Consider the following 11,932-nt stretch of genomic DNA (forward strand, 5'->3'; position numbering starts at 1 on the left):
CTAACACACACAAAGCTCCTGTCAGAAAAACAAAAGGACTTGCGAGTGTGTGTGTGTGTGTGTGTGTGGGAGAGACGAGGGGAAACAATTGCTCCATGCAAACAAAGACAAATTGCAAATCCATTCACCCCCCCCGACTCCTCTTCCTGTTGTGATGCACTGACGTCAGTTGTAGGGTTTCTTGAGGTTAGTGTTTTTAGCTTGAATCGCTGTGGTTTGCTTTACCTCTGAATTCAGTAAGCCTCTGTCATGCTCTGTGTTCATTGCAATGCACATGATTGCAGACCGCTGAGCTGAAGCGCTGCCTGCTTCTCTGTGGGTGTCGGCTGCATGCCGGTGCTTGAGAAGTTTCTGCGTTGATTTGCTGGAGAGAGCGAGACGTCTGCAAGCCAGCTTTTTGAACAGGGGGAGGAACTGGCTGTGGTGTCATGCTTTTATTTCTGTTCTTCAATGTATTGTTTTCTCAAAACCTGTGTTTACCAGGAAAGACTCCATGTGAAGTTTTCCACGATCACCATGACAAAGTTCATAACCCACACAGACAGAAAGATCCCATAATTTCCGCTTTAGTTCCAGGTAGACAGAGGCTCCTCACACTGTGGTCTGATTACCGAGGCGGGGGAGCAGTCTGATTGGCTGCCCGAGGGTGTGACCTCGTTGATCGTTATCGAACTTCTAAGAAAAACCCTTTCTAGATATGTGCTCGGGGGGGGGGGGAGGGATTGGTTTTCCTTGGGCTGCCCCCCTCCTCTACAGCTCCAGCACAGTCACTCTCTGAGTCTGTCTCTCTCTCTCTGTGTCTGTCTCTCTCTGTCTATGTCTCTTTCTCTGTCTCTGTCACTCTCACTCGCTCTGTCTCTTTCTTTCTGTCTCGCTCTCTCTCTGTCACTCTGTCTCTCTCTCTGTCACTCTCTCGCTCGCTCTCTCTGTCTGTCTCTGTCTCTCTCGCATGTGGAGTCTGTATCCAGTTCCATTGGGTCTCATAGTTCAGTGTGTAAAGTGCATACAGAAAGGCATATGTACTTTGAAAGTTGTGTTCACTGTGATTTATTATACACACGTTTTTATATGATTTCTAGTTTTACTAAAGGAGCCACACACTCACACACAATGCTACACAGTCCTAAAAGTTATCCTAGAGGAATCTTGTGGAATTCTTTTTTCTGTAAGGATATTTAAATTTTCCCAGTTTTATCAGCCTCAAGTAACCGCACTGCGAATCAAAATGTAACAAAACTGCACATCTGAGACTACAGCAAAGAAAACTTGAAAGCAAAGGAAAGAGCTTCCAGTTTGAAAGATGACTTTGAGCTCGTCACCACTTCTGTATTTCACTTCCTTTTCTTTTTTTCCTGTGTAACTCATTTGGCTTTTTTTTCAGTTTTTCGAATCAATTAATTCCTTGAAAAGCTCGAGCGGATCATCAGACTTGTTTTTTTCTTGTTTTTTCCGAAGCTGCCAAGTCCTCTGGAAAGCCAACATGACTGTGTTCCTGGAAACCTGCCCGGCGTGTTTCTAAAAGCACATTAAAACCAGCATGTTTTCACTTTCATAAAATGAAGCGCAGTAAGAGCTCCACAGACAGGAGGGTCACAGCAGCACAAAGCTGCGGCTCCAGCTGATTCAGACGTGAAGCCGTGTGATCTCAAGCAGTCAACAGGAGTGCACACAGCGGTGTGTTACGCTGTTCAGCAGCTCTCTGCTCTTTTGGTTTTTCTTGCCTGTGAAGCTGTAGGGCTGGGAGGGGGGTTACACAGTGGATACAATGCACCTCTCTCTAAGGTTCAAGAATACCAGATAAACAAGATCTGCCAGGGCTCTTAACATACCTCTACAGCCCAGAGTTTGAGCGCTGGCCAACTTTTTGGTATTCATCTCTACAGAGTGATTTATTTTTCTGGAATCTATCCTGCATTCAGCTTCAATGACAGAATGACCGGCCGAATCTCCTTGCCTGTAAGCTGCCCAGGGCTGCGTTGTCCTCCGACGCTGTAGCTCTGGGTTGGCTGCATGGCGGGCCTGCAGAGTGTAAAGAAGCGACCCCAACAACATATTCACTGAGACTGTAAATACTGAGACCAGCGACCCCAACAACATATTCACTGAGACTGTAAATACTGAGACCAGCGACCCCAACAACATATTCACTGAGACTGTAAATACTGAGACCAGCGACCCCAACAACATATTCACTGAGACTGTAAATACTGAGACCAGCGACCTCAACAACATATTCACTGAGACTGTAAATACTGAGACCAGCGACCTCAACAACATATTCACTGAGACTGTAAATACTGAGACCAGCGACCTCAACAACATATTCACTGAGACTGTAAATACTGAGACCAGCGACCCCAACAACATATTCACTGAGACTGTAAATACTGAGACCAGCGACCTCAACAACATATTCACCGAGACTGTAAATACTGAGACCAGCGACCCCAACAACATATTCACCGAGACTGTAAATACTGAGACCAGCGACCCCAACAACATATTCACCGAGACTGTAAATACTGAGACCAGCGACCCCAACAACATATTCACCGAGACTGTAAATACTGAGACCAGCGACCCCAACAACATATTCACCGAGACTGTAAATACTGAGACCAGCGACCCCAACAACATATTCACCGAGACTGTAAATACTGAGACCAGCGACCCCAACAACATATTCACCGAGACTGTAAATACTGAGACCAGCGACCCCAACAACATATTCACTGAGACTGTAAATACTGAGACCAGCGACCTCAACAACATATTCACTGAGACTGTAAATACTGAGACCAGCGACCCCAACAACATATTCACTGAGACTGTAAATACTGAGACCAGCGACCCCAACAACATATTCACTGAGACTGTAAATACTGAGACCAGCGACCCCAACAACATATTCACTGAGACTGTAAATACTGAGACCAGCGACCCCAACAACATATTCACTGAGACTGTAAATACTGAGACCAGCGACCCCAACAACATATTCACCGAGACTGTAAATACTGAGACCAGCGACCCCAACAACATATTCACCGAGACTGTAAATACTGAGACCAGCGACACCAACAACATATTCACCGAGACTGTAAATACTGAGACCAGCGACCCCAACAACATATTCACCGAGACTGTAAATACTGAGACCAGCGACCCCAACAACATATTCACCGAGACTGTAAATACTGAGACCAGCGACCCCAACAACATATTCACCGAGACTGTAAATACTGAGACCAGCAACCCCAACAACATATTCACTGAGACTGTAAATACTGAGACCAGCGACCCCAACAACATATTCACCGAGACTGTAAATACTGAGACCAGCGACCCCAACAACATATTCACTGAGACTGTAAATACTGAGACCAGCGACCTCAACAACATATTCACTGAGACTGTAAATACTGAGACCAGCGACCCCAACAACATATTCACTGAGACTGTAAATACTGAGACCAGCGACCCCAACAACATATTCACTGAGACTGTAAATACTGAGACCAGCGACCCCAACAACATATTCACTGAGACTGTAAATACTGAGACCAGCGACCCCAACAACATATTCACTGAGACTGTAAATACTGAGACCAGCGACCTCAACAACATATTCACCGAGACTGTAAATACTGAGACCAGCGACCCCAACAACATATTCACCGAGACTGTAAATACTGAGACCAGCGACCCCAACAACATATTCACTGAGACTGTAAATACTGATACCAGCGACCTCAACAACATATTCACTGAGACTAGCGACCCCAACAACATATTCACTGAGACTGTAAATACTGAGACCAGCGACACCAACAACATATTCACCGAGACTGTAAATACTGAGACCAGCGACCTCAACAACATATTCACTGAGACTAAATACTGAGACCAGCGACCCCAACAACATATTCACTGAGACTGTAAATACTGAGACCAGCGACCCCAACGACATATTCACTGAGACTGTAAATACTGAGACCAGCGACCTCAACAACATATTCACTGAGACTGTAAATACTGAGACCAGCGACCTCAACAACATATTCACTGAGACTGTAAATACTGAGACCAGCGACCTCAACAACATATTCACTGAGACTGTAAATACTGAGACCAGCGACCTCAACAACATATTCACTGAGACTAAATACTGAGACCAGCGACCCCAACAACATATTCACTGAGACTGTAAATACTGAGACCAGCGACCCCAACGACATATTCACTGAGACTGTAAATACTGAGACCAGCGACCTCAACAACATATTCACTGAGACTGTAAATACTGAGACCAGCGACCTCAACAACATATTCACTGAGACTGTAAATACTGAGACCAGCGACCTCAACAACATATTCACTGAGACTGTAAATACTGAGACCAGCGATCTCAACAACATATTCACAGAGACTGTAAATACTGAGACCAGCGATCTCAACAACATATTCACTGAGACTGTAAATACTGAGACCAGCGACCCCAACAGCATATTCGAATGTCCCCTGGTAAAGCTGTATTAGGCACGGGTGTAAAGCAGTACAATCAGCTTGTTTTTGTCTCTGGCGGGTGTCAGGGTTAAGCTGTTTTATTGCTGCTCATGATTCCGGGAAGAGGGGGATGAAGAGCTCAGAGCTGATCCCAGGAAAAGGGAGGGCAGTGGGCAGGCAGAGGATTCCAAGAACCAGCAGAGCAATTAAATAGAGCCTGCGGCTTCCAGGAAGAGAGAGAACAAAGAGGTAGAGGAGGGGGGCCGGACTTGCCCAGGACCTGGGATCCTGAATAACCGAAGAGCTGCAGAGTGCATTTCACATCACCCCCTTTCACACTGGGATCCTGAATAACCGAAGAGCTGCAGAGTGCATTTCACATCACCCCCTTTCACACTGGGATCCTGAATAACCGAAGAGCTGCAGATTGCATTTCACATCACCCCCTTTCACACTGGGAAGCGAGTGACTGAAATAGAGGCCTGTGTGATATTTCACATCACCCCCTTTCACACTGGGAAGCGAGTGACGTGAAATATCACACAGGCCTCTTTCAGTCACTCGCTTCCCAGTGTGAAAGGAGGTGATGTGAAATATCACACAGGCCTCTTTCAATCACCCCCTTTCACACTGGGAAGCGAGTGACTGAAAGAGGCCTGCGTGATATTTCACACTTTGATGGTCTTGTTTGTGTTTTTCTCCATTCAGAAACAGCAGGACTTGACTGGTGTAAACCTGCATGCATATAAAAAAGGAATCCCAAACTCTTAAATATAACAAGTAGTTTTTGCAACAAAAACAATGTATTTATTTATTTATTCCATATTTACAGGTCAGCACCTATTTTATAACAAAATATCAGCAATCTCAGTAAGTTAAAAACATAAACATAGTTCCAGAAATAAAAGAAAGTGCTTTTGCCCAAACCAGGGCCAGTCAAGCAGGACAGCTAGGGGTAAAGTCTGTCTTTATAAAAACCATCCCTCGCACTGATCGGGCAGGAGGGCTGCGCTCCTCCTCCATGGGCGTGATCGGTCCTTGTAGCCACGCCCCGTTTCGATCCCCAGCCTGCGATTGGCCATCCGGAAGTTCTGTGTTGCCCCTCCTGTTTGTCAGTAGTTAGGGGGCGGGTGTGGTCCTTGTAAAGTCCACCCCCTCACTCAAACTGCAGTGGAGCAGGCTGGTGGCCCCTCGTGTTTCTCAGCTCTGCCTGCGCTCGGCTCACAGTGTGAAGGGATACACCTGCAGGTACTCCTGCACGCTCCTGGGCAGGGGCAGCTGCTCGGGGCTGGCGGTCAGTCTGTTGATGGCCAGGCGTGAGAGGTGCTGGAGGGAGGGGAAGGCATCTCTGCGGTGCAGCGGCCGGACCAGCTTGAGCAGCACGGCGCTGTCCTTGTGCTCGGGGAGAACGTCCACCACTGGAGGACCCTCCACCCTCTCCGCTGCCCCCACGCAAGAGTCCACGTAGTGCTGGACGAGGCTCAGCACGCCCGGGAAGGCCAGGACGCGCGGCTTGACCAGGCAGCTGGAGTCCAGTCGGAAGTTCCCCTGGCTGTACTCAATGCGCACGTTGGTCGGCCCCCGGTTGGTCTTCACGGACAGGGTCAGCATGTACAGGGGGTGGCTGCTGTCCCGCACCAGGAACGTGCCCTCCTCGGCCCGCTGGAGCTCAGCCCTCGCCTCGCTGGCTGTGATCGCACCCCAGTACCAGCCTGCGCAGAGCGGAGGAGAGAGGGAGAGGGGAGGGGGTTAGCAAGGGCTTGGGCCCTCAGTGTCGCTCTGAGTCAGCGTTCCGGGGCTCCCTGGCTTTATCACAACACAGAGTCAGGCTGTACCGCGTGCTGTTTATACCCTACCTTCAGACACACGACTACACAGACCAAGCGCTTGTGTATCAGCTTGCCACTGACACTGTCTGTTAATCTGTACTGATCTCTATTGGAATGAATGAGTAGAGCTCTAACATGACATCACAAAGCTGCAGTGCTTCAGCTCCTGCTGGGCTCTATATTACATTGAGCAGGGAAAGCAAGGTCCTGTCATACTGTGTGTGTGTGTGTGTGCTCAAGTGTGCTAACTGGCTGCTACTAGTTTATAAAAATCGGGGTGAACTGGACTTTGACCAAAAAATAAGTTTGAGATGAGTGTGAGACCAGACGTCCATCCCTTTAATCCTGAAGAGACTAGCTAAAAAGATAATCCCAGAAATCTCAACTGTGCTGCACTGCCACAGCTACACACAGGACGTCTGGAATGTGCAGCTTTGTAAGAAACACAAGAAGTATCTGATGCCACACTGCCTTACAGAAAGTTCTCAGTTCACGTGCCTTTGTTTTAGAAAAATAAAACCTGTTACACCTGCACTTGCTAAGCGTGTTAGCGGCTGGACCTGGCACTATTGAAAGAGTGCGTCAGGGAAGGTGTACGGGGTCGCTGTGCCAGCCACAAGCGCAGGGCACAGAGACAGCTACCTGAGGTGCTGAGGTGGCCCAGGGTCTCAGTAATGCAGCGCAGGTCGTCACTGGGGCCCCGCACTCTGGGGGGGCTCGTCAGGCAGAAGGGGGGAGGCTGGGGGGCGGGGAAGGTCGAGTGGGGGTCCTGGCAGGTGATGGAGCCCTCCCTCCTCTCCGCATGGCTCAGCATCTCCGGCAGAGAGAGGACTGCAGCCTGCTGTGGGAGCAGGGGTCTGGGGCTGGAATATAATACACAGAGAGAGAGAGAGAGAGGGAGAGGGAGAGGGAGAGGGAGAGGGAGAGGGAGAGGGAGAGGGAGAGGGAGAGGGAGAGTTAGTGCGGTGTGCTACAGGAAAGAACACTACATAGACTCCAGTGTAAAACACAGTTATCCAGTAATAAAACCTATAACCAGTACAATATGCTGGCCTTCAGTCTGTTTGGTTTTTCAAAATAATAACTTTTCCAGGATGCCCAAATGCAACGAGCATACAGGCCTCATGAGGTGTGGCTCAGTACTGCATGACACATGTATGTAACCGCTCTGTACATGCTTAGGTAAGGGGACGCTGACACGCCAATAAATGTGGCCAGTCTGGTTTTGTGGTGTGTTAAAAATGTGTGTGACAACTGAAGGCAAAACACAGGAGCACAACACGAACGCATTTTAAACGAGGTAATACGTGCGCAAAGCAACGCCGTTAGCGTTCTACTAATTACGCTGCGAGCGCATCGCTCGAATTGAATGCGGCTCGGCTCGGTTCGGTGTTACTTTGTGAATAGTTGTGTTCACTAGAGTACGAGAATCGACACAGCCTGCGCTGGTTTGATCACACAGAGCTCTCTACAGCGCTGTGGTGAGCATAGTGGTGTTGGATATGGAGAAAGAGAACAACAACAAGAACAACAATAATAATAATAATAACAATAATGATAACAACAACAACAATAATACTAACAGTAACAATAAATATAATAATAATAATAATAACATGTGTTTGAGTATAAAGCTCTTGAATGATGTACAAATAATATCACTTCATTTTAAAAAAGAATACTAGTTCCGACAAACACACGCAGTGCGGTTACACTGGCTATTAAGCAGGAGAGACGAGGCTAATCTTCAGAAAACGTACCTCTGAACACAAAGGATCATGCCAGGTTCGGTTTACAGATCCTTCAATGAAACAATGTCCTGTCCGCTTTTGTCTTTTCTTTTCTTTTCTTTCCTCCAAAGGCAATATTCAAAATTCAACCTCCAGCAGGTCAAATTCCCGTCTTCTGAAAGTGTTCAAACAGCGCGCACGACTAAATTAAATATCCGAGGAACGCGAAATAGAGGGTAGCTTCCCTAAAGGAAAATAAACGAAATGAAATCTCTCTCTTCGGTGAGTCTCAGCGCACGAACACGCACACAGGGAGCGGGGGTGACACAATTATCAGTGGTTATGACTTGTTTTTTCTGTCTGCGGAAAGTGCGCGACCGACTCGTCAGGGTCTGACCCTTCTGATCAGAGTCGTTCCAGGAATCGGGTTATGAGAATGGCATGACGTCACAGCGCGGCGCCTTCGAACCGAGCCGAGCCGAGCCGAGCTGCACCTGTGCTATTAACAGCAGTCTGGGTGTGAATCTTCGCTCACTGAGCTGCTCAAGACTTCATTTCTCGTAAATATTCATTTAGCCCCCCTCCCCACCCTCTATGCTTTGCCTTGTATTTGGCACCTGCTCAGCGGCTTCTTGAGAAGTGCTATTAATGGTTTTCCAAGTACTTTCCAAGAAACCAAAGCTTTGATTCTGAGTCAGACCAATCAGAGAGCGGCACCCCCCCTTCCCCCGCACACACCGTCTCAGTGTCCCGAGCGGTCTGCCTGCCCGCCGGGTTTCTCTCGTCACTGGATCGATTGCTCAGCGCAGCAGGGAGATTCCTGCAAACGTGAAGCTTTGTGTTTGATATGCGTGGAGGATGCAAAATGCAGGGCATTGTCGAGTGCACCCAGTTTATTATAACAGCAGTACAATAATAATAATAATAATAATAATAATAATACAGTCCTCATGTTTGTGCTGACGTTGCAGAACTATTTAATACAGCACGCTATCAGTGTTTAAGTGTGTTTTTAACTGAACAGCACCCCCTGCTGCAGATTGAGTAACACTGCAGCAGCATACAGACTGCCTCTAGGTACAGAGCCCTGCGGTATGCACTCAGCTGTCTGGAAGTAAAGTTAAGAACATAAGAACATAAGAAAGTTTACAAACGAGAGGAGGCCATTCAGCCCATCTTGCTCGTTTGGTTGTTAGTAGCTTATTGATCCCAGAATCTCATCAAGCAGCTTCTTGAAGGATCCCAGGATGTCAGCTTCAACAACATTACTGGTTCCAGACCCTCACAATTCTCTGTGTAAAAAAATGCCTCCTATTTTCTGTTCTGAATGCCCCTTTATCTAATCTCCATTTGTAACCCCTGGTCCTTGTTTCTTTTTTCAGGTCAAAGAAGTCCCCTGGGTCGACATTGTCTATACCTTTTAGGATTTTGAATTCAGATTGTCGCGTAGTCTTCTTTGTTCAAGACTGAATGGATTCAATTCTTTTAGCCTGTCTGCATATGACATGCCTTTTAAACCCGGGATAATTCTGGTTGCTCTTCTTTGCACTCTTTCTAGAGCAGCAATATCCTTTTTGTAACGAGGTGACCAGAACTGAACACAATATTCTAGGTGAGGTCTTACTAATGCACTGTAAAGCTTTAACATTACTTCCCTTGATTTAAATTCAACACTCCTCACAATATATCCGAGCATCTTGTTGGCCTTTAGTGATCTCAAGTGATCTTACTGTTCTATACATTCAGGCATTTCTAGTGATTGAGCGTCCTGTTGGATCCCGATTCTCCTTGGATAGAGCACTGTTTGCTGTTTTTGAATTCTCTGTGTATATTTACATTCACACACAAACTGTACATACATTATATAAATATACACACACACACACACACACACACAGAGTTTTAGTGTGGATTAAATAGTCTTGTCTCCCATATATATATATATATATATATATATATATATATATATATATATATATATATATATATATATATATATATATATAAACAAACAGCGCTTTATGGTTCGTATCTGTGTGTCACTATTAGTATTATTATTACAAATATTTGCTCCTAATGAATGATCAATAATATTTTTCTCAGCCTTAGTAACTAATAAGGTTGATGAGCTCCATCCTACCAAACTAATGGCTGCTTTTACAGACCCTGATGAGAAGACTAGTCTGGGACTCCCTGGTGTTAAATAAGAGAGCCCAGGATCACTTGTGACTGCGTCCATGAAACCCAGCAGTGCCACATTAGAGGAGACTCCTCTTCACACAGAGTGGTGAGGGGATGGAAGAGGGTCACACAGAGTGGTGAGGGGATGGAAGAGGGTCCCACAGAGTGGTGAGGGGATGGAAGAGGGTCCCACAGAGTGGTGAGGGGATGGAAGAGGGTCCCACAGAGTGGTGAGGGGATGGAAGAGGGTCACACAGTGGTGAGGGGATGGAAGAGGGTCACACAGAGTGGTGAGGGGATGGAAGAGGGTCACACAGAGTGGTGAGGGGATGGAAGAGGGTCACACAGAGTGGTGAGGGGATGGAAGAGGGTCACACAGAGTGGTGAGGGGATGGAAGAGGGTCACACAGTGGTGAGGGGATGGAAGAGGGTCACACAGAGTGGCGAGGGGATGGAAGAGGGTCACACAGAGTGGTGAGGGGATGGAAGAGGGTCCCAGGGGTTATCTAGCTGGATCACTCAGATAAAGGATGAGCGGATGGACGAGCATTGCTGACCGAAAAGCCCCCTCTTGTTCGTCAGCTTTCTTCTGCTCTTCTGTAGAAACTCTCTCTTCAGAGCAGTTCCTTCCTGCATGCTCAGCACAGACTGAGCTCTGTTCTCTTCAGGCAGGCACTGGGATCCCGATTGCCCTGTGCCCTTGTTGAGGGGTGGCATGCAGTTGGCAGTAGGCAGTAGGCACATACATGGCGTTTCCGTGCTTAATAAACCTTTATAGTAACAGTATATTGCATGTGTTATTGGTGGTGGAAAACAAGTTAAAAAAAATAACTGTTCGGAAGAGCACGTGTTACAAATCTTTACTTTTATAGTTTACTTGTTAAACAGCGAGAAAAACAAAATGAAACAGCTGACACATGGCTGTAGAAAGTTATTACAACAGATCTGTTAGTAACCCAGCTAGCGGCTGACTGTGCGTTCAACCCGTCCAAGCAGCAGCCGTCCGGGGGGGGGGGGGGGGGCATCACAAGGACCTCGGCCCTCGTCCTGGGGGGGGGGGGGGGGCATCACAAGGACCTCGGCCCTCGTCCTGGTGGGGGGGGGGGGGCCTAGAACCTTGGTCCTCGTCCGGGGGGGGGGGGGGGGGGGGGGTCTGGGCTAGTCTTGGAGTGTTCAAGTATGTTTATAAAAACACTATCAGGGGGTCTCCGGTCAAGCAAACCTGTAACGAATGAGGGAGGGGTTTGGATAACATGAAGCCCCCCCCTTCAGTGAACAGACCTGAGGGGCAGGAGAGAGACAGACTGCGTGTGTGTGTGTGTGTGCATGACATCACACACACACACACACACACACACACACACACACACACACACACACACACACACACACCTGTGTTTAAAGATCTATGCATGTATGAATAATTCAACTTATTCTTTACTGACTTGGGTCCTCACAAGGATACCAAAACATGATTACCATTCACTGAAAAAAACAAACAAAAAAAAAATAATACTGCATCGTTAACAGTGTACTTTTACAAGAACCTGATTTCATTCTGAAGTGTTGGAAACATCTACCAGGTATCTCAGTTACTGATGAGTGCGATGGTCCATCATTGTGTGTGCGTGTGTGACGGTGTGAAATGTAAAAACCTCGATCAGTTCATGGAAACCCCCCAACCCC

General features: G+C 47.2%; 1 protein-coding gene across 1 annotated transcript; it reads right to left on the minus strand.

The window, feature by feature from the left end:
• Positions 1 to 5,280: 5,280 nt before the first annotated feature.
• Positions 5,281 to 8,722, minus strand: LOC117963484 (cytokine-inducible SH2-containing protein-like). The gene is made up of 3 exons (XM_034903721.2): positions 8,096 to 8,722; positions 6,978 to 7,198; positions 5,281 to 6,218 (listed from the first exon to the last, which is right to left on the minus strand). Exons 1-3 carry the CDS (start codon positions 8,113 to 8,115, stop codon positions 5,728 to 5,730), a joined length of 732 nt encoding a protein of 243 aa, XP_034759612.2. The 5' UTR covers positions 8,116 to 8,722; the 3' UTR covers positions 5,281 to 5,727.
• Between the last annotated feature and the right edge of the window lie 3,210 nt (positions 8,723 to 11,932).

This window comes from Acipenser ruthenus, chromosome 16, assembly GCF_902713425.1.
Source record: "Acipenser ruthenus chromosome 16, fAciRut3.2 maternal haplotype, whole genome shotgun sequence".
NCBI lineage: Eukaryota > Metazoa > Chordata > Actinopteri > Acipenseriformes > Acipenseridae > Acipenser > Acipenser ruthenus.

What these genes read in the sequence shown, in the direction of transcription:
- LOC117963484 (XM_034903721.2), bottom strand. Translation starts at nt 8,115, where the DNA reads ATGATCCTTTGTGTTCAGAG. An exon ending in ATGATCCTTTGTGTTCAGAG is followed by an intron (nt 7,199 to 8,095) that starts GTACGTTTTCTG and finishes ATTATATTCCAG; the next exon opens with CCCCAGACCCCTGCTCCCAC. An exon ending in GGGCCACCTCAGCACCTCAG is followed by an intron (nt 6,219 to 6,977) that starts GTAGCTGTCTCT and finishes CGCTCTGCGCAG; the next exon opens with GCTGGTACTGGGGTGCGATC.